The following is a 27,581-nucleotide window of genomic DNA, read 5'->3' as shown; positions in this document are numbered from 1 at the left end:
GAGTAGGGTTAGGGAAAGAGTTGTTAGACTTGACACCAGGAGCACAGTCATAAAAGAGGAAATGGATAAATACAAAATTAAAAATGTTTGGTCTGTGTAAGACCTTGTTAAGATGTGAAAAGCCAAGCTAGAGAATAGAAGAAAATGCCCAAGAAAGGACTAGTATCCAGAATATATAAAGAACTCTTGAAACTCAACAGTAGAAGACAATCCAATCAGAAAATGGGCTAAAGACCTGAACAGATATTTCACCAGAGGATATGCAGATGGCAAATAAGCACATAAAAAGATGTTCAACATCATTAGCCATTACAGAAATGCAAATTAAAACTACAATATGAGACATTACTACACACTGTTAGAATGGCTAAGATTAAAGTTAATGCCAAATACTGGCAAAGATGCAATGAAACTGGATCTCTCATGCATTGCTGGTGGGAATGTAAAAGAGTACAGCTACTCTGGAAAACAGTTTGGCAGTTTCTTTTTTTTTTTTAAGATTTTATTTATTTATTTATTTGTCCGAGAGAAAGAGTACAAGCTGGGGGAGTGGCAGGCAGAGAGAGAAACAGGCTTCTCACTGAGCAGGGAGCCCAATGCGGGGCTCGATCCCAGAACCCTGGGATCATGACCCAAACTGAAGGCAGTCGCTTAACCGACTGAGCCACCCAGGCACCCCAGTTTGGCAGTTTCTTAAAAAACTAAATATGCAACTATAATATGATCCAGTAATTACACTCCTGGGTATTTATCTCAGAGAGATGAAAACTCAAGTTCACTAAAAACCTGTACACAAATGTTTATAGCAGCTTTATTCATAATAGCCAAAAACTGGAAACAACCCAGATGTCCTTCACATTCACCAGGTAAATGGTAAAACAAATTGGTACATCCATATTAGGGAATACCACTCGCCAATAAAAAAGACTGAACTGTTGATACATGCAACAACTTGGATGAATCTTCGGATAATTATATGCTGGTGGGGGAGGGGGGGACGGCAGTCCCAAAAGGTTATATGCTGTGTGATTCAATTTATATAACATTATTAAAATGACAAAATTATAGAAATGGGTAACAGATTAGTAGTTGTCAGGAATTAAGGGGGGATGAGTGTGAGAGGGAAGTGAGTGAAGCTGTAAAAGGGCAACAGGAGGTATCCTTGTGTTGATGAACACATTTTGTATCTTCACGTGTCAATGTTAGACTCCTGGTTGGGATATAATACTATAGTTTTGCAAGATGTTGCCATTAGGGGAAACTGAGTAAGGGTACACAGTGGGGCCTCTATTATTTCTTACAACTGTATGTGAATCTATAATTATCTCAAAATGTAAAAAGTAATTTTAAAAAGTTAACCACCAGGAATTGAATGAACACCTAATGAAATTATTGTATGGTACAGTCAAATAGAGACTGTAATACGTCTGGGGTGCGTGGGTGGCTCAGTCGGTTAAGTGTCTGCCTTTGGTTCAAGTCATGATCTCAGGGGTCCTGGGATTGAGCCCCATATGGGGCTCCCTGCTCCACGGGAAGCCTGCTCTCCCTCTCCCTCTGCCTGCCACTCCCCCTGCTTGTGCTCTCTCTCTCTCTGTCAAATAAATAAATAAAAGCTTTAAAAAAATAAAAATAAAGCTGTGAACCAAAGAGCCAGAAATTAATGTTATGTAGATATGAAAAATTAACCAGTTTAAAATTTTGAAAATGACAATCTTTGAAATACATATTATAGTCACTGAAATTTTTTTTAACTCAATACCTTAGATAAATTCTAAGAACAAATTATAAATTGGGAGAATCAAACACAAAGAGAAAAAATACAGGAGAGATCAACTTAAATAGAGAGAGAATGGCTTGAGAGCCTCTAACACATATCAGGTATGAGTCCTAGGGGATAAAAGAGATTGAAAGAATGGCAGAGAGACAGTAAATGAATATATAATAGGTGGTAATTTTTCTGAATTAGATTCTGATTAGAAACCTGTCTAGGTAGTTTGTACATTTGTAATATAGCAGATAAATAAAAGTAAATGCATTATTTTAGTTAAACATGGTAGACTGAAAGTACATATTTACCTCCCAGTTTCTCCCTTTATAATTCATTCAAATGTCAGTAAAGGGATTTTGTTTTTAAGGTATAAACTCACAGGTTTTTAAAAAACAGATAAGACTGGGGCGCCTGGGTGGCTCAGTCAGTTAAGTGTCCAACTTTGGCTCTGGTCATGATCTCAGGGTCTTGGGATCAAGCCCACAGGGGGAGCCTGCTGGAGATTCTCCCTCTCCTTCTGCCCCTACCCCCACTGGTGTGCACTCACTCATGTGCGCTCCGTCTCTGTCTCTCTCAAATAAATAAATAAATCTTAAAAAAAAAAAAAAAACAGACAAGGGACACCTGGGTGACTCAGTCGGTTAAGCATCTGCCTTCGGCTCGGGTCATGATCTCAGGGTCCTGGGATCGAGTCCCACATCGGGCTCCTTGCTCAGCGGGGAGCCTGCTTCTCCCTCTGCCTGCTGCTCCCCCTGCTTGTGCTCTCTCTCTGGCAAATAAATAAAATCTTTTTAAAAAAATAAAAATTAAAAAAAAATTTAAAAAACAGACAAGACTACTGCAAACAAGTATAATCAATAGAATTTTGGAAACTAGAAAGCAGATGTACAAGTACTGATTTAAGAGACCTGAAAAAATGAAAGCTTGGTTTTTTAGTAGTTTCTTTGTTTTTTATCTGAGGTTGGGAGGAAGGAGAGCCAAGGAATAAGGAGTACACTTATCATGGTGAGCACTGAGTAATGGATAGAATTGGGTTTTTTTTGTTTTTTTTTTAAGATTTTATTTATTTATTTGACAGAAAGAGACACAGCAAGAGAGGGAACACAAGCAGGGGGAGTGGGAGAGGGAGAAGCAGGCTTCCCCCGGAGCAGGGAGCCCGATGCGGGGCTTGATCCCAGAACCCTGGGATCATGACCCAAGCCGAAGGCAGATGCTTAATGACTGAGACACCCAGGCGCCCCCAGACTCTTGGTTTTGTCCAACCCTTGGTTTCCATTCAGGTCATGATCTCAGGGTTGTGAGATCAAGTCCTGCATTGGCCTCGCTCAGCAGGGAGTCTGCTTGAGATTCTCTCTGCTCCTTCCCACACTTGTGGGTGCATGCACATGCACATGCACACGCTGTCTCTTGCTCTCTCTTTCTCTCTCAAATAAATGAATAAATCTTAAAATAAAATAAATCCATGTATAAGGGGACCCACGCACTTTAAACCTGTGTTGTTCAAGGGTCAACTATAATTAAATATCTTTAGAGAGATAAGATATTGTATCTATGAAACAAGAACATGATGCCTTTTTTAATTAAAAATACAATAGTAAAAATGGAAATTTCAGAATATAACTTAGAAGATGAAGGAAATCCCTTAGAATATATAGACAAAGGAATGGAATAGAAAACAGGAGTAAGAGATGAAAAAAAGAGGATTAATCTAGAACATCCACTTCTAGAGAAATAGAAATTCCAGTAAGCAAAACAGGGGGCAAGTAATTGATAATGTGGCAGAAAATTAGTGGCCGTATACTATATTTGAATAACATCAGTCATTTATAAAGCACCGTAAAACTGCAGAGTACACATTTTAAAATATTCTTTTCAGGTGCACATGGAATGTTCTTCAAGATAGATCGTATTTCAGACTGTAAGTTCTCCAAATTTGGAAGGTTTGAAATCATATAGAGTATGTTCTCTGCCATAGTCAAATTCTATTAGAAATGAATAACAAAAAGATACTGGGAAAATCCCCAGATAGTTGAAAACTTGACAACACTTTTCTAAATAACCCCGGATCAAAAAGGAAATTACCAGGGAAATTAGAAAATGTTTTGACCTGGGGCGCCTGGGTGGCTCAGTTGGTTGGGTGACTGCCTTCAGCTCAGGTCATGATCTCAGGGTCCTGGGATCGAGCCCCGCATTGGGCTCCCTGCTCGGCAGGAAGCCTGCTTCTCCCTCTGACCGTCCCCCTGCTTGTGTTCCCTCTCGCTGTGTGTCTCTCTCTGTCAATTAAATAAATAAATAAAATCTTAAAAAAAAAAAAAAGAAAATGTTTTGACCTGAATGATCATGAAAACATATCAAAGCTTGTGAAATGCAGCTAATGTAGGCTGTGAGGGAAATTCATACCTTTAAATGCTTATATTTGAAAGGAAAAAAGATCTAAAATGGGCTAGCAAACTTGTTCATAAAGGGCCAGGTAGTAAATATTTTAGGCTTTACAGGCCATACAGCCTCTCTGTTGCAGCTCAACTTGTGGCATGAAATCAGGCATAGACAATGCATAAATGAGTAAGTGTGGCTGTGATTCCAATAAAACTTTATTCATACCACATCACATATAATTTCACATAAAATCATATTCTCCTTTTCATTTTTTCTACCATTAAACATGTAAAAATGATTTATAGCTTGTTAATAGCTTTAAAGTATCTCATGGTTATAATGTTTATGACTTTGTGATAAGACATAAAAAGCATAAGCCATAAAGGAAAAGCTCAATATATTTGACTTCACTAAAATGTGGAACTAACCAAAAATACTTTAGAGGATAAATAAGCCACAAAAACAAAATTAAAAAGTTGTTTTAGGTGTGCCTGGCTGACTCAGTCGGTAGAGCATCTGACTCTTGATCTCTGGGTCATGAGTTTGAGCCCCATGTTGGATACGGAGATTACTTTAAAAAAAAAGTTCTATACCAGATTGAATTCCAGATGGATCAAAGATTTAAAGATAAAAAATCAAACTATAAAAGTACTAAAAGAAAACATAAGAAAAAACTATTAATGAAGTGATGGAATAAGGAAAGCCTTTTGAAATAGGACAAAAAACTCTGAAGCCATAAAAGATTGATAAATGTAACTACATAAAAGTCAATAATTTCGGGACACCTGGCTGGCTCAGTCAGTACAGCATGCAACTCTTGATCTCAGGGTCATGAGTTCGAGCCCCACATTGGGTATAGAGATTACTTAAATAAATAAACCTTCTTTAAAAAGAAGGTAAATAGGGGCACCTGGGTGGCTCAGTCGGTTAAGCGTCTGCCTTCAGCTCCAAGGTCATGATCCCGGGGTCCTGGGATCAATCCCTGCATTGGGCTCTGTGCTCAGTGGGGAGCCTGCTTCTCCCTTCTCCCTGCTCATGCTCTCTGTCACTATATCTGTCTCTCTCAAATAAATAAATCTTTAAAAAAAAAAAAAAAAGGTAAATAATGTCTACAGAGCATTAACCACCATTAGCAAATGACAGACCAGGGGGAAATACCTGATTTGTACAACAGACAAAAGGCTTATTCTAGTATATTAAGAGTTACAAATAAGAAAAAGACTACAAAATTCAGTAGAAAAATGAGCAAAGGATTTGAACAGACAGTTCACTTAGGAAGGAAATACATCTCATAATGATGTCTTAAAATGGTATGATGTACAAACTCATGATAAGAAACATTAAAACTACATAAAACACTCTTTTTCTTCTATCAGGTTGGCAAAGATCAAGTCTGAGAACACTGTATTGCCAAAGGAAAAGGACAGCTGGTGTTCTCGTGCACTACTGATGGGTGTATAAATTAGTATATCTTCTTTGATGGCATTTTGGCAGTATTTATCAAAAATCCAAATACAAGTGCTCTGTGATTAACAATTTTACTTACAGGAATTTATCTTTCAGACATACTCATATAAGTAAGATAAAACATTTGCACAAGGTTATTCATTAGCATTATTTGTAATAGCAGAATAGTAAAGCAACCTAAATGTCCATCACCAGGGGACTGATTAAATAAATTATGGTATAATTTGAAATCATTCAAATGCAGCCTTTGAAATGAAGTAGTTCTATGTGTACTTGATACAGAATGATCCAGAGTACATGCTTAGATGAAAAAAGTACAGAACATTGTATATTGCTACCATTTGAGGAAGAATGTATATTTGTTTATAAATGTATAAAATCTCTCTGGAGGAATATGTGGATCCATGGATGTTTCTGAGTAGAGGAACTGGAAGGCTGAAGGACAGTGACAGGAGGGAACACTTCATTTATTTTGGGATTTGTTTGCTGGCTTTTGAATTTTGGAATATGACTCTATTATCCATCCAAAAGCATTTTTAAGTAATATGAACAAGACAGGAGTGTTCACTGTGATAATCATTTATGAGTGAAATGCTCAAAATATCCTAAACATCCATCAATAGAATTTGAAAATTGTGGTCAAATCATACATAGGTGAGCACATATGTGCTCACAGTCATACATGAGCACAGTTAAAATAAGTTGATTAAGCTTTTCATGTCAACATAGATACATCTCAAATTTGTAATGTTAATGAGAAAGGTAAGTTACACCCCAGCATGATCCCATCAGTGGACAGTTTGAAAATATAGTAAATAGTGTTTTTTAACTGTGATGTTTTATTCTTTAAAAGAGAAATCTGATGTCATTATGGCACTAAATCTTATAAATCTATTGAGCTGAGTAGGCAGTTCCCATAGTGATATTTCGGCCCAATCCTGTGAGTCTCATGGGGACCCAGAGCACCACCTAAACCCTCCTACAGGAGCCAGAATCCTCCTCAAATGAATAATACTTTTCTCAGTGGCCAGCAGGGTTTCTCTTGTCTGTATTTGAATCTTCTTGTCTTGCCAGGGATGTTGGTGGTGAATGTAACATGGAGGAACAAGACATACGTAGGTACACTTCTTGACTGCACACGGCATGATTGGGCACCCCCCAGGTAAGCATTTTACAGCTTTTTGGTGTATATTAGTCTGAACCACCCTAATCAGTGATCCCTTGTGCCTTCATTCTGTTAGAGTTGGATAGCTTTTGAGACACCCAGCTTTTATTTATTTATTTTTAATTTAATTTAATTTTTTAAAATTTTATTATGTTAGTCACCATACAATACATCATTAGTTTTTGATGTGGTGATCCACGATCCATTGTTTTCGTATAACACCCAGTGCTCCATGCAGTACGTGCCCTCCTTAATACCCATCACCGGGCTAACCAATCCCCCCTCCCCTCTAAAACCCTGTTTGTTTCTTAGAGTCCATAGTCTCTCATGGTTCATCTCTCCCTCCAATTCCCCCCCCTCATTTTTCCCTTCCTTCTCCTAGTGTCCTCCATGCTATTCCTTATGTTCCACAAATAAGTGAAACCATATGATAATTGGCTTTCTCTCCTTGACTTATTTCACTTAGCATAATCTCCTCCAGTCCCATCCATGTTGATGTAAAAGTTGGGTATTCATCCTTTCTGATGGCTGAGTAATATTCCATTGTATATATGGACCACGTCTTCTTTATCCATTCATCTGTTGAAGGGCATCTCGGCTCTTTCCACAGTTTCGCTATTGTGGACATTGCTGCTATGAACATTGGGGTGCATATGGCCCTTCTTTTCACTACATCTGAGACACCCAGCTTTTAAAGAATATGATGGTGTTGGGATGAGGGAAGGCACTCTACTGGTCAGGCATTCAAGAAGAATAAATGAATTACGAGTTGATGGGTTGGATAGGGATAGGGAGGAGATCCTATTTAAGCCTTTGTCTGGAATTACCAAATTCTGGCTTCTACCAGTAGTCACCTTGAGACCAAGTCCATGGAGTCTGTCTATGGGTAAACAAATAATCATTGATGATGCTTTTTGATGGTAGCTATCTCTGAGGAGTTTAAACTCAAGAACATCTTCAGTTTTATGAACGCTAGACAATGTTGGTTTCACAAAGACCTTTTCCGGTTGACATTTCAGTGAATGGCACTTTACAGCCTGTTTGTACCCAGTTTGCCAGGTTTGGGGAACCCAGATGTTGGGGAATGATGTACAGTTAGCATGCAGATAGCATCCTAGGAGCTCACCACTTAATGCAGTTCCCACGCTTTCAGAAGTTCCTTTAACAAATCATATTCATTGAAAATGATAGTTACCATCTAGACAGTTCTTCTGGAAGCAGCCATACTGGTTTGAAGTTGTTTTTCTCTTCTTAATAATATCCTGTTGTGTTTGCCTTTTGCCAAGGTTCTGCGACTCCCCTACCAGTGACTTGGAAATGCGCAATGGCCGGGGTAGAGGCAAACGCATGCGTCCTAACAGTAACACACCTGTCAATGAGACAGCCACGGCCTCTGACAGCAAAGGGACCAGCAGCAGCAGCAAAACCCGAGCAGGAGCCAATAGCAAAGGCCGTCGGGGCAGCCAGAATTCTTCAGAGCATCGCCCACCTGCCAGTAGCACCTCTGAGGATGTCAAGGCCAGCCCTTCCTCAGCTAATAAGCGGAAAAACAAACCGCTTTCAGACATGGAGTTGAATTCTAGCTCAGAGGACTCCAAAGGGAGCAAGCGTGTCCGTACCAATTCCATGGGCTCAGCCACCGGTCCCCTCCCTGGGACCAAGGTGGAACCCACTGTTCTAGACAGAAATTGTCCCTCCCCAGTCCTGATTGACTGCCCCCACCCGAACTGCAACAAAAAGTATAAGCACATCAATGGACTTAAGTACCACCAAGCCCATGCCCACACAGATGATGACAGCAAGCCGGAAGCAGATGGAGACAGTGAGTACGGAGAAGAGCCCACCCTCCATGCAGACCTCGGAAGCTGCAATGGTGCATCTGTCTCACAAAAAGGTTCCTTGTCCCCTGCCCGCTCAGCTACCCCCAAAGTTCGGCTCGTAGAGCCCCATAGCCCTTCTCCTTCAAGCAAATTCAGCACAAAAGGCCTCTGTAAGAAAAAGCTGAGTGGGGAAGGGGACACAGACCTCGGGGCCTTATCAAATGATGGCTCTGATGATGGACCCTCTGTAATGGATGAAACAAGCAGCGATGCCTTTGATTCTTTGGAAAGGAAGTGTATGGAAAAAGAAAAATGTAAAAAACCCTCTAGCTTGAAGCCTGAAAAGATTCCTTCCAAAAGCTTAAAGTCAGCACGGCCTATTGCCCCTGCCATCCCCCCGCAGCAAATCTACACCTTCCAGACCGCCACCTTCACAGCAGCAAGCCCAGGCTCCTCCTCAGGCTTGACCACCACAGTGGTCCAAGCCATGCCCAACAGCCCCCAACTCAAGCCTATTCAGCCCAAGCCCACTGTGATGGGAGAACCTTTCACAGTCAACCCTGCCTTGACTCCAGCCAAGGACAAGAAAAAGAAAGACAAAAAAAAGAAGGAGTCTTCAAAGGAACTTGAAAGTCCTCTGACCCCTGGGAAGGTGTGTCGAGCAGAAGAAGGCAAAAGCCCCTTCAGGGAATCATCGGGAGATGGGATGAAGATGGAGGGGCTCCTGAATGGCTCATCAGACCCCCACCAAAGCCGACTGGCTAGCATCAAGGCAGAAGCTGACAAGATCTACAGCTTCACGGACAATGCCCCCAGCCCTTCGATTGGAGGCAGTAGCCGCCTAGATAGCACCACCCCTACCCAGCCCCTGACCCCCTTACATGTCGTGACCCAGAATGGAGCTGAAGCCAGCTCAGTCAAGACCAACAGCCCTGCGTACTCGGACATATCGGACGCTGGGGAGGATGGGGAGGGCAAAGTGGACGGTGTCAAATCAAAGGACCCTGAACAGTTGGTTAAGGAAGGGGCTAAGAAAACGCTTTTCCCCCCTCAGCCGCAGAGCAAAGATTCACCCTATTACCAAGGCTTTGAGAGCTATTACTCTCCAAGTTATGCACAGTCCAGCCCAGGGGCTCTGAACCCCAACAGCCAGGCGGGAGTGGAGGGCCAGGCTCTGAAGACAAAAAAGGACGAGGAGCCTGAGAGCATAGAGGGGAAAGTGAAGAACGATGTCTGTGAGGAAAAGAAACCAGAGCTGAGCGGTTCCAGTCAGCAGCCTTCCGTCATCCAGCAGCGTCCCAACATGTACATGCAGTCCCTGTACTACAACCAGTATGCCTACGTGCCCCCGTACGGCTACAGCGACCAGAGTTACCACACCCACCTCCTGAGCACGAACGCGGCCTACCGGCAGCAATATGAGGAACAGCAGAAACGGCAGAGCCTGGAGCAGCAGCGGGGACTGGACAAGAAGGCGGAGCTGGGCCTGAAGGAGCGGGAGGCCACGCTCAAGGAAGAATGGAAGCAAAAGCCGTCGATTCCACCAACTCTCACCAAGGCCCCCAGCCTGACGGACCTGGTCAAGTCGGGCCCCGGGAAGGCCAAGGAGGCGGGGGCTGACCCTGCCAAGTCAGTCATTATTCCCAAGTTAGACGACTCGTCCAAACTCCCCAGCCAGGCCCCGGAAGGACTTAAAGTGAAACTGAGTGAGGCCAGCCATCTAGGCAAGGAGGCCTCTGAGGCTAAGACAGGTGCTGAGTGTGGCCGCCAGGCAGAGGTGGATCCAATACTCTGGTACCGACAGGTAACTGTTCTGGGAGGAAATAGAAATACTATTTGATAGCCTTTCTCTCTTCCTGACAAATCAGGGCTCTCCTTAGGTAGGGGGTCAGCAGAATACAGATTGGCAGGAGAAATCTATAATTTTAAGGATTCTTTACCTTTGTAAATCATGTCCATGTTTTTAAAAAGCACATTTACATCAGTAAAAGTTGTTTTTCCCATTTGACAGGAGAGGCCCAGGTGAGTTAGCTTGATTTGTCTAGGGTAACTTGCAACTTCACTAGCAGAGCCAGGATTAGAACCCAGGTTATCTCAATTCCTAGTCCAGTGTTTCTTCCGCTGTTTGGTTCCTATGGAGTGAGTTCATGGTGATCTCTCTATTTCCTAGAGGGAGTTACTACTCAGACTGAGTTACTTTCTAAAAGATTTTATAGTGGGGACCCTGGCTGGCTCGGTCAGTGAAGCATGCAACTCTTGATCTCAGGGTTGTAAGTTTGAACCCCACATTGGGTGTAGAGATTACTTAAAAATAAAATCCTAAATTTTATTTTTTTTATAGGTAGAGTTAGAACTAAGAACTTGGTCTCACATCGTGCTCTGCTCATGAGACTTAGAAAGTCTTCCCTTACTTCTTGGTATCACCGTTAGACCTCCCTTCTCTGAGCTGGGCAGCACTCATGACTGTCTGCCCCTGAGCTTACTCTTAAGAGGTGAAACAACCTAAAATTCCTTGGAAAGGGAGCAGCTTCTTTTATTCAAAGACTCCTTTCCCCAGAATGCATATTCTCCTAGAGAAGACCCACTGGTGGATTTTCCTTTTCCTTTCCCACATCTTGTTTCCTCTTGGGCAGGGAGGGAGCAGGCTTTTTAAACAGGAGGGCCCAGAGTTCATTCTAAATGAGGATCAACAGAGGCCAAGATTATACCCTGCCCAAGTGTCTAGTATTACCTGCTCTGGTGTTTCTACTATGACCTTGGGCTTGACATCTCTCTCTTATCTGTACAACACTCTGCTCGTTCTGTGATTTTTAGGAAGCAGAGCCCCGGATGTGGACGTATGTCTATCCTGCCAAGTACTCGGACATTAAGTCAGAGGATGAGCGGTGGAAAGAGGAGCGGGACCGCAAATTGAAGGAAGAAAGGAGTCGGAGTAAGGACTCTGTCTCCAAGGAGGATGGGAAGGAAAGCACAAGTAGTGACTGCAAGCTGTCCGCATCTGAGGAATCCCGCCTCGGGAGCAAGGAGCCCCGACCAAGTGTCCATGTGCCTGTGTCCTCCCCCCTCACCCAGCACCAGTCCTACATCCCTTACATGCACGGCTACTCCTACAGCCAGTCCTATGACCCCAACCACCCCAGCTACCGGGGCATGCCTGCTGTGATGATGCAGAACTACCCAGGTACGGCCCTCACCTTCCCACTTGGGCTCCATTAACTGGGAAGGGAAATGAAGCACAGATTTCAGAGCCACAGTTTTCTTGTGCAGCCCTCAGGCTTACTGAGGCTCGGATAGATGACTGCCCTGTTTTGAATGTGACATTCTGTGAGCAGTCAGTGTAGCCCCGAGCTCCTTGAAGGACCCCTGACTACAGTGTGTGGGACCCCCCCTCCCTCGCTTGCTCCAGCTAGTCTTTCTGTAGTCGGTCTTCCTGGGTGACTGAAGACAAAACTCCCTCTCTACCACTGCCATCTTCCCTCAGCTGGGATTTTTTTTTTAAACACATACTCGACATTTTGCAATGGGTTAGGCACTTTGGGGAATACAAAAGAAACAGGGGAGACTAGTTCCCTCTTAAGGAACTTACAGCTTAGTTGTAGCAGGAGAGACACATGGAACAAATACAGTTCAAACCAGGACAATGCATGTATTCATTTACAAGATCACGTTCAGCTGGAAGGTTGGAAGACAGTGGGACAGGGAAGAGCTATTTGAAATCAGAGTGGAGGAAAGTCCGGTAGAAAATTCGTTCAGCTTGGGAAAGATAAGCTCTTGACACTGGCATCCGTGAATTCTTGGGGAGGGGTACAAAGTAGGGGCATAAGTGTTTTTTAACTTGTTACAAGACAGTGCTCCTGTTCAACTGCACTCACTGGTTTCTGTTGTCCAGAGAGCCACATGGGATGCTTCTGGGGCAGAAGAGCACTCCTTTCACTCCTCAGAGCTGCCACCTCCCTCTCGGAGAGCAGTCTAGTCTTGATATCCTGGTCGAACATTGTAAGGCAAACGCTAAATAGCACAAGTAAGCTTTTCAAAGATAGGAAATTGTCTCACCCTGTGGTGTTCCTTTCTCCCCATTACCCCATCCATCCATATAAAAATAACACTTCCCTTGACGAGCGCCTGCTGTGGGCCAGACACTGCACCATACTCGGTGATTTATGTACATTATCTCAATTAATCTTCCCTGTGGAATAGTACTAATATCTTCCTTTTGATGGGAAAGAAACTGAAGCTCGCATGGGTTGTTAATTTGCTCAAGGCTACCCCGCTGGTAAGTTTTGAGAGGTAGATTTGAACCCAAGGTCATCTGACTCCAAATCCTCTCATCTCTCCAAGGTGAATCTCTGAGGCTGTGGCTCTAGAGAAGTTGATTCCCCAGAAGTTGAGGGCCATGTTCCTAATATCCCTTAGCTAGTTGTGCCTCTAGCGCTCAGTTAAAGAAAGGACAGACTGATAGTTCCGGCCTGAAGACACCATGGTGGGGACGGTCTCCGTCTGTGCCTAGGAAAGCTGATGCCCGCCTGACCAAGCTCACTAAAACAGAGTTTCTTCCACTTCTCTCGTCTCTTTGACTGCTTTATTTCTCCTTCCCCAGGTTCCTACCTACCTTCCAGCTACTCTTTCTCCCCATATGGCAGCAAGGTCTCAGGGGGTGAAGATGCCGACAAGGCGCGAGCCAGCCCCAGCGTCAGTTGTAAATCCAGCTCAGAGTCCAAAGCTCTGGACATCCTGCAGCAGCATGCCAGTCACTACAAGAGCAAGTCTCCCACGGTAAGTGGCACCGGCTGCTACGGAAACCCAGACCCAGGGTCTGGAACCAGAGGGCGGGCAGGCCAGTTCAGGGCTTAACTACAGTGAGGCCTGACTGGGTCGGCATTGGCTTCACCAGGCGTCTCCACAATTCTTAGGTGCCCCGTGTCTGTAAGGAGTCATAATGCGGACCTGGAGGATCTTGGTGGCGCGCGTGTGCGTGCGTGCGTGCGTGTGTCTCTCACAATAGTGCTTTTGTGTCTGCTTTTTTCCAGATAAGCGATAAAACGTCTCAGGAGAGAGATCGGGGAGGTTGTGGGGTGGTTGGGGGCGGTGGCAGCTGTGGCGGCGTCGGGGGGGCAGGCGGGGGTGAGAGGAGTGTAGACCGGCCCCGCACCTCCCCTTCTCAGCGCCTGATGTCCACACACCACCACCACCACCACCTGGGGTACTCATTGCTCCCGGCACAGTACAACTTACCCTACGCAGCAGGTAAGCCTCCTTCCCCATCTCTCTCTTTGACTTCATCCCCGTAGCATAGTAGCATTGCCCACAGCAAGGGACCCCCAGCAAGAATCCTTCTTGTATTTTTTCTTGTTGAGCTTCTAATCTGTCCAGGATCTTAATCCCCTGCAGACAGTCATTAAAGCATATGACATTTATTTCCTCCCCTGGAGCTTAGGGACTCTCAAAGTCCTCTGGAGAATTGGCTTTGATATTCAGAAGAATAAGGACCAGGTGTTCCCATAGCCAAAGAGAAACAAGCAGCTGAAAAATAGAGCCTTGCTGTATATACTATCCATAGCCACTATATCTGGCCAAGTATCAGATTTTTTTTTTCTGTCAGCACCCCAAAACTCAGTGGAGCCAGGAATTTAAGGAGACGCTCCTCCCATTACCCACCAAGCTGATAAAGAGAAAGTGTTTAATCGGAGGGTTCTGAGAGTGTTACACTAAACATGTCCTCCTCCTCACTCAGGGCTTTCTTCTACGGCCATTGTTGCCAGCCAGCAAGGCTCAGCTCCCTCCCTCTACCCACCCCCGCGGAGGTGAGAATGGTAAGTCACTTTTTAATTTGGGACAACACATAGAGCAGGGATGGTTGATAGCTGCATCACAGAACCCCTGTGGAGACTGGGTGAGGGAAAGCTGTGTGGGGTCAGTGGTCTGGAAATGGTAGAACCCTGGCCAAGCCTCTTGTACGGGTCTCCCAGTCTCCGGTTCAACCGCGTCCATCTGACAAGAGCTGCCCTACGCTGGTGTCCCCATGGGGCCAGCACTGGCCTCCCCTGCAGTTCGTTTTGTCAGAGCGCCACCTGGTGGTTGTTATACCAGCAGGCTGAGTGCCTGGTTCTCTGTCCGTGTTTCCCTTGCAGAACACCAAGTGCCCGGATGAAGTCAGCTTCACGGGCCCGGACTGGCTCACCCAAGGAGGTGCTGGAGGTGCCATTTAGACATCAGTTAAATGGTGTTGATCATCCTGTTTGCCGTTCCTACCGTGACCGAAGGCAGACCCTTGGCTCTCTCACCTCTACCAGATCCCTGGACTGCCTGACCCACCCTCTTCCTCAGGAGCTGGAGAGCTGGTACTTAGCAAAAATATTTATTCTCTGGCCACAGTGTGACTATCGTGGCCCCTGTGGAGATGAAGGCATGGGGAGCAACCAGGGGAACATGGCCTCAGCCCAGAGAAGTCACTGTTCTGTTCCCCAAGACCCTGGCCCGCTGCCAGAGCAGTGCCAACACCCCACCCTCACCCCCAGGGAGGGACTCCCAAGCACTGGGTAAGGTCTGAGGACAGCACAGCAGCCGTACCCCTCTCACCGTCATTACCACAACCACCAGATTCCTGCATCTCCCCAGCAGTTTGGGCCCTGGGAACTGGCAGCATGTGGAGGAATTAGAATCTCAGGAAAGAAATTGGGGGCTGTTTTCTCTGTAGTTGTGAAAACAAGGTCTTCAGACACGAAGACTTCTCCCCTCCCGCGTGAGCACATATACATGCTCAGAGCCTAGCCGGGAAAGGAAGACCAAGGCATTTGCCCCACCGTGGCCTTGGGCTGCCCGTCAGGCAGAGAGCCAGGGTCCCAACACCAGCACAGGGCTCCCCGGGGACACTGGGAGTAAGCTGGAGCTGGAGCATGAATGGAGTGTTGTGAAATAGAACCCGCATCCCCACTAAGTCCTGCTGCTTCTTAGCCCCCAACTCCTTGCCCTTGTCTCTCTTTCCTCCTGACCCCTTGGTGCCTTTCCCAGGGGGATCCCCATGCTGATCGCTCCTTTTCTTTTCCACTGCTTGGCTCTTAAGACTCAGGCAGGTAAAACAGTATGCCCCCCAGCATGGGGAGCTTTGGAGTCTGTCAGGTCACCTTAGGGCAAGGCCCAGGAGGCGGGCCCTGGGAGCACCCAGCAGTTCTTAGAGATGTCCTGTCCAGTCAGCCAGCTGAGTATCCTCCTCATTTAGGGCCACAAATATATACAGCCTCATTGCTCTGTATACAAGTACATGATTTTATACAGCTCCATCTGCAACCCCGTGTGTGCCAATATAAGCTGTGTTTCTTTGTAACACACGTTTTTGTTTTAGGGGCCACTGGCCATGGGAAGGTAGGTGTTCCTTAGACCCTGGGATAACACATCCAAGCCATTACTCCTCAGAACCCCAGAGTGTACTCAGTGGAGCTGTGCTATGAGGCAGCAGACATTTCTGTGCTCTCCTTAGGAATGCAGCCTACCAGTCCAGCTTCAGGCTTTTTGCCCTGGGAAAGTGACGATGATTTGCTAGCTTTATTGGAGTCACTTCTTCCCCAGGGTATGGGGAGCTTTAGCTCTTATTTTGCTTTTGAGGTAGCGTCCCTTTGTTCTCCTTGGCTATCTTTCCTTGACCGTCTGGATTAAGAAAGACTTACACACCAGCCTAGGCTCGAGAGGGGTATTTGTGACCAGAGTGCCAAAGTGACCGTTTAAGAGCAAGGACTTGGCTCTGACTCAGTTTGGGGCGTGGAGGTGGTGGATAGTAAGCACAATGCCCAGCAGAGGCTGCTCTCCAAGAACCCTGGACCCCTACTCTGAATGGCTTGGGGTCATTTGCCCAAGAGGAGCCCCTCTGATCTATAGACCTTCCCTCTGGGTTTTCATGTCATTGTTTTTATTCAAGTTGGGTTCTGAGCCCTCTCCCAAAACTCACTGTTTTAGACCACTTAGCAGGCCCCCCAGCAGCCTCTTGCCCCCATCATTCCCTCTGCCTCCTGCGACCCCAGACTTCCTATTCCATGGAAGTAGTTGGTTTGGACTCCTTCACCCTGCCTAACCTGAGTCACCTCCACCAGGGGGATGACTCTGAATTTCAGCCTGATGATGCCCTGCCAGGCTCCTGTGGGGTGGAGCCAAGGGCCCATCTCTGTTCCTGTTTGTTTTTAAATATTGTTGTGTGTTTTGTATCTGTGGCGCTGGCTCACAGCGTGCTCTGTACATATTGTAAAGAAACCGTTGGAGTAATTTTCTTTCCCGTTGGGCAGGCCTGGCCCCACATTCCTGCCCTTTCCACGTTATTCTGTAACGCAGAGAAGAGGAACTTCTGTATTAGCAGGGCAGTCTTGGGTTCTGCAGAAGGGGACAGCTTTTTCTTTTCCTTAAAAAACATTTGGCTCTCTGATCCTTATATCCAAGTCTCCGTAGAAGAGTAGGCGCTGAGCTGCCCAGAGGAGCAGGTGAAAGCAAGGGCGGACTAGCACTGCCTTTTCCCAGTCCCCGCTCCTCACCCGGCCCCGTCTTCCCTCCCTGAAACAACACAAAGCAGCAGCCGGTCCTCGCCCAGTGCCAAGAGAACGATCTGCTGTCCGCCTCCTGCCACTCTGTTTGGGGAGGCGGCCCCCGGGTGGGGGTACCCATGACCTGCTCAGAGAGATGAGAGCCTCTGCAAGGGTCCCACCCCATGGGCAAAGGCTGGCAAAGTGTGCTGCTAAGGGCCACAACCCCCGGACCAAGGCTCACTGTGAGCCACCCCTGCCCGGGCCTTTTCCAAGACCTCGCTCGTCGGGGCTCCGCACGAGAAGCTAGAGGGCAGGAGCCTCCCCCGCAGCTAGGACAGCCAAGGTTTGGAGAGCTGCTCTTTAGGGCTCACATCTGCCTCTTCATTCCTCCCTTCCCTGCCTGTGCATGTATGTGTACATGTATGAGGCTCCCTTCTCTTACCTCATCCCCTCCACATGTCCCCAGGTCGAAAGACCACATGCAGAAGGGTTAAGAGGGCACCCCATGAAATGAAACGGTGATTCTTGAATCTTCTCTCCAGGCTCCAAGGTGAGGGTGAGAGGATGTGGCTTGGGGGTTGGGAGGGGGAGACTATAGAAGGGCTAGAGTTACTGTACACGGGCTTTGAGGTCACCCACGTCGCTTATTATACTGTGTACCCTGTCACCATCCCAATGTCTACTCTCCTGCCCCTATGATTCAACTGGGCAGCTAGCTGGCCCCATAATTCCGGGCCTTTGTCATTTGTTTTACTACTAGGGCATCCCAGGAAGCTTTCCAGTGATCCTCTGCCATGGGCCCCTCCTGGGATCAAGCCCCTCCCAGGCCCCGCCCCCAGCCCCTCTTGCCCCAGCCCACCCGCTTGCCTTGGTGCTCAGCCCCCCCCATTGGGAGCAGGTTGGGGCAAGCTGGAGGCCCGGGCTGGAGGGGCAGTGTTGCTGTTCATAGCTTTTGTTCCATTGGCGTTGCTCTGTTGGATTTAATTTCAGTCTTCCTGATTCTTCCCTTCTGTAAAGTGTACATTACCAAGTTCCTTGTTTTTTATATATATATATATAAATATATATATATACAAACTGTACTCTTTTTGCCTTTGTACATTCAGGCAAGAAGAGAAAATAAATCTTTTTAAGAGACAATCACAAATCTGTGAGGGCTGCTGGTTATTTCTCCTGGAGTTTGCTGCTGAGCTGCCTCCTCCTCCCTCCCCACTTTTCTGTTTTCCCTCAACTTTCCTGATCTTCCTGGTCCTGCTCCATAAGCATCCTCAGCTCCACCTTCCCTGGCTGATGGCCAACTGCTGAATCCAGCGTCCAGACTACCTGCCCTGCAGTCCTTTCTTGCCCAGCAGTGTTTTCCGGACCTGGCCTCTCCTCTCTTCCCCCTTAGATCCCATTCACCAAAGTGGCTTTGGACCCCTCGGTACCTGGGACCTGTCTCCCGGAGGCCCTGGCTTCGGACACTCAGTTGTGAAACTATGCAGCTAGGAGCTCTCCACTTAAGAGTTTTGCACTATTTAAACCCCCCTGGGAGTTAGAACAGATGGTTTTTAGGAATGAGTGCGAAACTGTCTCCTAACACTCTCCCCCCCCCCCCCCCCAATTCCAGCCTCCGGAGTGCTCTGATCCGGAGCCCAGAGAATCATTCCTAGCTGGTAGACTCCTATGGCTACCCCATCAGAACAAGGGCTAAGGGTTTAGGAGTCAAGAGCATTTGGGTCAGAATTTTAAAGGGTGGTACATTCTGACACACAGCCCAACCAAACCATTGTTCTGTCTCCTGAACTTTATCTTTTTCCTCTGATCTCCTGCTCCCCCTTTTTTCCCCTTTCTCTACTTCCTTTTCTTAATTGGCTCTGGAATTGAAGTATATTTTTAAATTATTTGTTGTATTTATTAAATAAAGTTTGTAATATCCCTGTTCTTAAATTTAGACTTAGTTTGCCTTTCACATATCCTATCCATCAACCCCTCAAAATATACCTTCTAAGTTACTTTTTTAATTGGAGTGCAACTTTTGGGTACCAGATTTCTTTCCTGCCAGCAGTCTTATCTGGCAAAATTTTTCTTTTTTGAAAGGGTTTCCAATTCTGCCCTTCTACCTCTAGCTGTATTGAAGGGGATCTACCAACAGATGGCAGCAGAACCTCAGGTGTGCTTCCTGTCCCCTCTGCTTGTTTGAAAGACTAGTAAAGGACTGCATTTTGTCTTGGTTCTTTATCCCAGTCTTGTAGATTCTCTGGGCTTGAGTTTACCATGATCCTAAACTGCCTACATTAACTTGGCCATTGTCCACATTCACGTGGACCTCTACTGCAGGTGTCTCAGTAGTGACCATTTTCCAGTCCCTGCCTTTACGCTGCCTCTAGGGGTTAGCTCCTCAGTGGAGGACATCTTCGAGTCCTTCCTGTTCCAGCTGAATGTCTAGGCCCAGACCTTCTAATACTGTGGAAGGTGGAGGTGTTACAGTCACTTTTAAAAACCTGGTCCGCTGTGACAGGTCCAAGGTTAGTAACATGGCCTGGTGTGAAAACACAAGCTCCACACAGGACACTGTGAAAATGGGCCAAAGACTCAGAAAAACTTAGGACAGCCACAGCTATTGACTGTTCCAAAGTAGATCATTCCAAAGCTGTAGGAAGAAGAACCTGCCCAGCACTTGCGAAAACAGAAGCAAAAGGGAAAAAAATTGCTATTGTAAGCATTTAATTAACCAATTAAAAAGAATTTAAGGGGCTATCTGGGGCTCAAGCCCCATGTTGGGTGTGGAGCCTAGTTTAGGAAAAAAAAAAAAGAATCCTAGCTCCCTGCAGTGCCACTGAGAGCTTATCAATCGGGCTGGTGGTGCAAGAGGAATGGCAGCCACACCGTCCTAGGGAAGGTGTGTGCTGCTTCCTTCAAACACCTCCAAGAATGAGAATGTCAGGCAGCCTATGCAGAAGTCAGAACTCAGTTTCAGGACCCAGCCTTCTACACAAAAGGAAACACTGAGAACAGCGTGGATCCTGGGTAGAGCCTCTATTTTGGATGAAGCTGATGTGTACATACCTCTCTAGGGGGTACTGGCAGTTTGTCCCAGAGTCCTAGCAACCATGTTTTGCAGTGTAATGTGGCCCCAGAGGCTTCAGCCGGTTTATCTGTCCTGATGCACTGCAGCTTTTTTCCTGAGAAGCACGTATCAGACCCCTGCTACGTTACGCTCTAGACTCAAAAGAGTAGTGGTAGAAAGCCGGTCCTGGTACAGGAATGAAAAACAGACCAACCACAACTTTAAATCAGTTTATTGACACAGTAACACAACACACTTGCCTCCCTGACACCCCCACCCCCCTCTCACCCAATCTAGATCTCTCCCCCTTCCTCCCCCCTTAGAACAAGCTGTTCAGTGAAAACAGAAAAGGGCAGGCCACTTCTATACCCTCAGTCCCACCCCTAAGCCCTGTGGGGCAGGGGCTCAGGCACTACTCAGAACCTGTTGAGAGAGAGAGAGGAGGGGCAGTCAGCACTATACTCAGCCAGGCAGAGGCATCCAGTCCCTAAGAGCAGATTCCCACACGACCCCCAGGCCCTGAGTTGCTATTCCTCTTCCTCTCTGCTCTTTTGTGACCCTAGGAAGGAGACACCTTGGGGCCTGGGCCTGCAGCCAGGAGCAAGAACTGGCTTGATTTGAGAATTGGGAGTTTGGCTAGAGTTTTAAGGCCCAGGCACCCCAAAGAAAGCCCTGGTGGTGGGAGTGAACTTCAATGCCCCTATTTAAAATGCACTGATAACATTAAACAGATTAAGCCAGCTTAACCAAATGCCAGAGTAACACTAAGCTGTAAAGAAGGAGGGGGTCAGACCTGGTTTCTCCAGGCCAGACACAAATGCACACAGAGGAGTCCAGGTGGAGTGTCGAAAAACAAGGACACAGCCCAGGGGCCAAAAAGCCTATACTCAGGAGTCCCTGGGTTGAAAGGAAGCAAGGAAAGAAAATACACAAGTCTTAAAAACCAAAAAAGAAAGCCCAACAGCAGGGGAACCTGAGCCTGACAGTGCTGCCCACCAGCCCTCCGGGCCTTGCCCCTGGACCCGGACAGTCCCTCCCCCCATCTAGGCAATGTCCTCCCCTAGGCTAGACAGAGCACATCACACAGCGCAGTTTAAAAAGCTTCTAATGCCAGTTCATAAACATCTTCATTTACTATTGGTGATTACATGTGAATAATATGTTTATACTGTTCTTTATGGAAAACAATCTCAACGAGTCAACTCCGAGAACACAATAGGCAACCCTCACCCTGAGCCCCTCCGCGTCCTTCCCTAGACAGCAAGGAGCCCCCTCCTCTGTCCCAGGGCTGCCTAACTTCCCCTCTTCCCCCACTGTGGCTCTTGGGCAAAGCATCCTCTATGACCATTAGTCCTCATCGGACAAGTTCTGGTCCAGGGGGTAAACCATGAACATCACATCTGGCCGAGAGGGAACACAGGGATGGCCTGGACGCACAATCTCAAAGCCCAAGAAGCTGAAGGTCTTCAGGAGTGGAGCTGCAGAAGAGTGTAAAAAGGATTCTGATAAGAAACACAAGGGTAGGTTCAAATCAAGGGAAAACAAAAAACCAAGATGGAATAAATAAGCACGAGGCCTTTACTAAAGACCCTTCGGGCACTCCCACCCCTGTGATTTCCCAGAGTTTATATGGCAAATTCAAGAGCCCTACTTCACTGAATAGGGAGCCCCTTTTCCCCTCACTACTTCCCCACTGTCTGGGCAGTAGATCTCAGGCTACTTTGATTCCTCACCTCTGTCTTCCCGGCCCTTCCTGAAGCAGATGAAGACGTAGTTCACTTTCATCTTCTCTTCAGCAAACTCTAGCAGTGCTAACAATCTGCCAGAAGCAAAGAAAACAACTCAGGCCTACTACCACCTCTAGACTTCCCACCCACCCAACCCTCCCTCAAAAAAGCCTTCTCTGAGGCTTACAGCCAGCAATATAAATAGGGAACCTCCAAGGAGAGGCTTCCTATTTCAAGAGCCTGAAGTTCAGAAAAAAGCCACAATCCAGAGAAAAATGTTACTGAATTCTCCCTTCCTGGAATAAGGGTTCTTCATCTGAAATTAATACTAACCAACTTCACTAATGCAGTTCACAAGATAGTATGGGGCCTAGGAAGAGAACCTGGTTTTTCAGTGATCTTCCAAAGTTGCCAAGTTTGAGAACCACAGCCACTGGGACACTCTCTGGGCCCTAACACCGCCTAAAAGGATTTCCTCAAGAGAAAGGAGCAACTCAAGAGAACTCCGTCTTTAGGACTGTTTCTTACACACCTGGCTGCCTTGGAGGGCCTCGCCCAATCCAATGAAATCCCACTGTAGCTCAAAGCTTCCTGCCCTTTTGAACTGCATCACTGTATGGCGGCTGAAGGGGGATTTGATGTCTGCTGAGAAGAGTGAACCGTGGGGCAATTAAATGACCGGGATTTGGTTAATGTGATAACGATCTCCCTTAATTATAACGTACAGCAGGCCTGTTTTACTGGCTAAAAATAACCTGTTACGAACTGCTTGGGAAACCTAGAACTAGGGAAGAAGGCAGACCCTCTGTTCATCTGCTGGCCCCAACAAGCATATGCCCTTCTCTGGAATGGGCCCTCCTTCCCCTTCCCCAGCACCTGCTCCTTACCCTTCTTTGCTCCCATCAGCTAATAATCCATCTGGGATTTCTACAAACAGGCTCTGGCTGGACAGGACTGCATCCCAGGAAGAGACTTTCACCTCGGTGACCTCATACTGGAAGTGGACAATGTGAGGTTTTCCATCGTTCACAGGGAGGTCCTGGGTCACAGTGAGCTTCTCGTCCTGGGAGGAGATCAGGTCAGAGGACCAGGTCACTACTGCTCTGGCCACATCACAGGCTCCCTAACCTAGGTGGTCCTGGGAGTCCTCTTGGGCCAATCTCAGGGTAGTATGGGATGAAGGACACACTGAAAATGTAGAGCCGCATGCTGGCTAAATGGAGCCATCCATCACTCGTCAGGCACAAAGACAAGCTGATGACAGCTACAAGTCAGCATGATGGGAAGGGAAATACTTACCAAGTGTCCACTAGAAGCCAAGTACTGTGTAAGGTGCTTTCCCATTTTTCATGCCACCAGAAGCATCTGAGCTAGTTATTAATACCCCCAATTTTAAATCTGAGATGCTAGGGGCTCAGAACAATTAAGCAACAGACCCGAATCTCCATAGCTAGTAAATGGCAGAGTTGATATTCAAACAAGGTCTCCCTGACTCTAAACCCATGTGTGTCCCCCGAACACCAAGCTCTTTTCCTTCTCTCTCTGAAAGAGAAACATTAGAAACAAAGAGAATATATGTGAGGGCCTAGCTGGGGCCCAGCTCAACCAAAGCCTGCTTCCAGGTAGACTACCAAGTCCATGTTGTCTCCCCTGTGCACAACCTCAAGAGGCCAGAACTCAGCCACCCTGCTACCCTTCAATGCCAATCTTGGGGAGAAGCTAAGCCAACTTTTGGGCCTCAATCACAGGAGATTAAAGGGCAGCAAAGGACTGGCTGCCCCAGCCCAGATCATTCTTAGGGCAGATGGCCAGCATTCTCTAAAGCTCCTGGGATGTACCCTATGCTGCCAGAATGACAGATGATGGAGATGCAAAGCCCCTTCTCCTGTCCCCCCCCGCCCCATCCAGCCCAACCCCAATCAGGCCAGTAAGGGATGGAAAATCAGAATACCTGAGTGTCGTGGAAAACTGCTCCTCCTGGCCCTTGGTATTTCTCAAGAGAAACTGAGGAATCACACCAAAAGAGTTCTTGCACCCCTCCCATTCATCGGAGTTCTTCCCACTCAGGACCCTGAACTGGCACTGAAGTGCTGACCACCAAGCTAAGAAGATGGCAGTGTTTGCTTGCTGCCGATCTCCTCCTCCTAGTACTCCCCACAACCACAGAGCAGCCTCATCTGAAAGAGTCCTTCCGGATTCCCCTACTGGCCTGGCCTAAGAGAAGACTCAAGAAGGCAATTACTACCCTTAAGCAGCAGCTGAGTGGAATCTTCCGACAGCTCTGCTCCAAGCCTTCCACCCCGGAGTCCTCCTTACCTTATATATTAGAGCTGAGAGAGAAGGATCCCTGCCGCCCCCTCGCCCACCGGGGATCTTCGACAGTGGGTGAGGGGCATCAGGAGCACCACAGAGGCCCCGGAACAATGTGCCTGCAGCACTGGAGCTGGGGACAGTTACTCAAAGGCAAAATACTACTGCAAAAGACAGAGAAGGTGAGACAGTAAACGCCGGGGCTTAAAAATTTAACACAACATCCCACTCCAACCTCTGCCCTGGCTCTCCCAAAACAAGTGTTCTAAAGCTACACCACTGCCCCCCCCCAAACCTTTCAGCTTCCAGACCTACTTCTGTGCTCTTCCAGCGCACCCACCACCCTGCAGAAAGCAGAGGGAGCCCAGCTGGGCATATCTGACCCGAGGAACACCTGCTCGACATCAAACAAATCTGTGACACTGGCAAGCCCGAAAGGAACCAGATCCTGGCGTGCCTTCAAGGCCTTAGCACCCTGTCCCCCAGTCCCCCTTCCTTATTCTACCAGTACTTCAACAACCTATGAGGCAATCTCAAAACCTACACAGTCCCTTCCAGCTGGAGAGGCATATGGGCCTCAAGAGATCACATGGGCTGGGTACCATGTCCCTGAGGAACTCTCAAGGCCACTTTTCCAATGATGGCTTCCTCCCCAATCTAAACAAAAGACCTGGACAAGAAATCAATAACCCAAATCTCTCCAGGGTCAAGAACTGAATTAAATCCAGGGATCTGGCTCTCAGAGAAGAGGTGCACTACCGTACAGAGTATTATGGTCTGAGTTTGTCCCTGGTATGCCACCAAATGTTGGGCTTCCTTGCCCTCCTTTGCTACGATCTGACCTGGGCATGGGAGTTTAGGTAACACTGATGTGAGCAGAATGGACACTCAGGCGCACGTGTATCAGGGAGAAGGAATAATTGCTGGGAACTGAGTAAGGAAGCCAATAATCAGATGGATTACAGAGGGTGAAAGGCTCCTGAAGGAGCTCCCTGTCACCTCCAGGTGTGTGCCCTTACTGCCACCATGATATTCAGGTGGACCCACTGCCTTCTTTGAATCTGATTTAGTGGTTCCTGAGGCTGAGCTATATATAGCTCACCTCACAGGCCAAGAGCAAGTGAAGCAGGGCAGGAAGTGGTGCACGTGCTCCACGAGTCGGCAACAGGCCTGTCCCGTGACCCCAACAGCCCAGCCTCCAGGCGGCTGAACGCGATGGATACCGTACGGGAGGCCGCCGCAGGGGTGTGCTAGCGCCCGCTCACACGACTGAGCCCGTATCTCCCCAACTGTGTGTTTACTGATGTCACGTTGGTAGCTTACACGGGCCACAGGGGAAATATTTACACCACAGAAATCAGCAAATGACATAAATCACGGCTTTTTTTTTTTTCCTGAAAGCCAGTTGTAATAAGATGCAAGGCACCATTCTTCACACTTTTTGCTTTATGTGGCATGGCACACCAGACTTGAGTTCCTCACTTGGGCTCAGAGTGATAAAACTGAACTCACACCTAACATGGCAATGGTACAATAACCAAAGGGGCATCCAACTAAGATCCTCAGTACCTAAGAGACCTGTGTGAGCATTCCAGCTGAGACAGGAAGTCCAAACCCATCACTGCTCTAGCTTGGCTCCTTTCTCTCAAGGATTTCAACCAGGGGCCTGAAATTACACTTAGAAATTTCACTGCAGGGCACCTGGATGGCTCAGTCAGTTAAGCATCCAACTCTTGATTTCCGCTTAGGTCAGGCTCTCAGGGTCCTGAGCTCAAGCCCCGTGTTGGGTTCCACGCTCAGAGGCGAGTCTGCCCAAGATTCTCTCCCTCTGCCCCTCCCATGGCTCACGCTCATGCACACACACTCTCTCAAATAAATAAAATAAATCCTTAAAAAAAATTTTTTCACTGGGAGATGGGAGTTCCCAGGGCAGTGTTGGTGGCCTGGCACAGCATAAAAAACACATGCACCACCTCCTGCCTCCTCTGGAAAGCCTCAGGCCATCCTCATCTCCCCCGCTCTTAGCCTCACCAACACCAACCAGCAGAAGGGGCATGACTGAGGACTATGTTGTTTTCAAGGAGGAATTTATTTTCTACTAGGGACAATAAACTATTATCATCCCCCCGTTCCAATGTGTTAAGGAACAGAATAATAGTGCCTGGGCCAGAAAAAATTAAGACAAGGGGGGCTTCCGTAAGCAAAGGTGTATATACACCCCCCCCCCACACACACACACGGTATGGTTCTGTTCCCATTCCCTAGTGACAACTATGAGCCTCCGTTGAGGTTCTTGCAAACACCAGGAACGCTGGACCACTGAAGAAAACTGGCTTGCAATGTATTGGTCAGTGGAACTACCCAAGAACTGGGCAGACTTCTCCTCTGGGGTAGACGGGTGAGATATAGCCCTTATATACCAGAATTGCATGGGTTCACAAAACCACCAGATCCCCAAGGCCCTTGCAGTTCTAGAATTCTAGTGCTAACCTCAGACTCCTACTTCCAAGGAAATTATTCCTCCCTAGTCTTTGGATGACAGAGCTACCTTCCACCTGATGGGCATTCCAACCACCATCTTCATTCTGAGCTAATTTTTACTTGCAAATAGCAGAAGCAATGGGGCCAACCTACTAAAAAAATCAGAGTAAGGTGGATTTTCCTTTTTTTAGATCCAGAATCCCCTTTGTCTACCTAGAAATAATCCCTAGGGCCTGGTCTGAACAAATTCAGTTCGAGCCCCACAGTGGGCGTAGAGATTAATTAAAAAAAATAAAATCTAAAAAACAAAAAACCAACAACTCCAGCACTAATCTATGTGCTCACTCCTCTTGAAGTAAATGCAAGAAGTCTATTCCATGGTAACAAATCATTTACTTCCCCACTCTTATACACAAGGATCCTGGAAACTCCTCCTCCTCCCAACGAAGTCTGCACATGAGCAAGTGTATGAATGAGAGTGGAAAGGTGTTTTGGGTCCCACACTAGGATCCACTTCCAGTTCCCTAAGAGAAACAGCTAGGGTTTAGGATAAACTTAGTAGACTGGAGATCACAATCAACAATTATCTTCATCGTCCATCATAATGGATCTGCTTTTCATTATTTGCTGTGAATGGCAAATTGCTTCTCTTTCAAAAAACCTGTCATTTCTGAAGTGAGAAGGACAGGGAGATGGGTACATATGTGGTGGTTAAAGAAATTAAGGGGCATGAACAGTAATCAGGCAAGGAAAATAAATACAAGGCACCTTGTCACTATTTGTAGATGACATGCTACTATATATAGAAAACCTCAATAGCTCCACCAAAAACCTATGAGGATAAATCAATTTAGTAAGGTTGTAGAATACAAAATCAGTTTATAAAAATCTGTTGCATTTATATACACTAACAA

General features: G+C 46.8%; 2 protein-coding genes across 4 annotated transcripts in view; one reads left to right on the top strand and one right to left on the bottom strand.

The window, feature by feature from the left end:
- ZNF609 (zinc finger protein 609) overlaps positions 1–19,029 on the top strand; it is a 212,527-nt gene extending 193,498 nt beyond the window's left edge. For all 3 annotated transcript variants that reach the window (XM_078079211.1, XM_078079210.1, XM_078079208.1), the window contains 7 exons: positions 6,686–6,773; positions 8,063–10,400; positions 11,411–11,777; positions 13,194–13,369; positions 13,624–13,840; positions 14,328–14,406; positions 14,725–19,029. In XM_078079211.1, coding sequence (XP_077935337.1) covers positions 6,686–6,773; positions 8,063–10,400; positions 11,411–11,777; positions 13,194–13,369; positions 13,624–13,840; positions 14,328–14,401 — 3,260 coding nt within the window. In that variant the 3' untranslated portion in view covers positions 14,402–14,406; positions 14,725–19,029. The remainder of the gene's footprint in view (positions 1–6,685; positions 6,774–8,062; positions 10,401–11,410; positions 11,778–13,193; positions 13,370–13,623; positions 13,841–14,327; positions 14,407–14,724) is intronic.
- Positions 19,030–21,257: 2,228 nt separating this feature from the next.
- OAZ2 (ornithine decarboxylase antizyme 2) overlaps positions 21,258–27,581 on the bottom strand; it is a 67,468-nt gene continuing 61,144 nt past the window's right edge. The window contains 5 exon segments of the mRNA XM_036087194.2: positions 21,258–21,627; positions 21,883–21,968; positions 22,764–22,939; positions 24,193–24,273; positions 24,275–24,350. Coding sequence (XP_035943087.1) covers positions 21,497–21,627; positions 21,883–21,968; positions 22,764–22,939; positions 24,193–24,273; positions 24,275–24,350 — 550 coding nt within the window. The 3' untranslated portion in view covers positions 21,258–21,496.

Source organism: Halichoerus grypus, chromosome 8 (assembly GCF_964656455.1).
Source record: "Halichoerus grypus chromosome 8, mHalGry1.hap1.1, whole genome shotgun sequence".
In the NCBI taxonomy this organism is placed as follows: domain Eukaryota; kingdom Metazoa; phylum Chordata; class Mammalia; order Carnivora; family Phocidae; genus Halichoerus; species Halichoerus grypus.
This window is presented reverse-complemented; position numbering and strand designations above follow the sequence as displayed.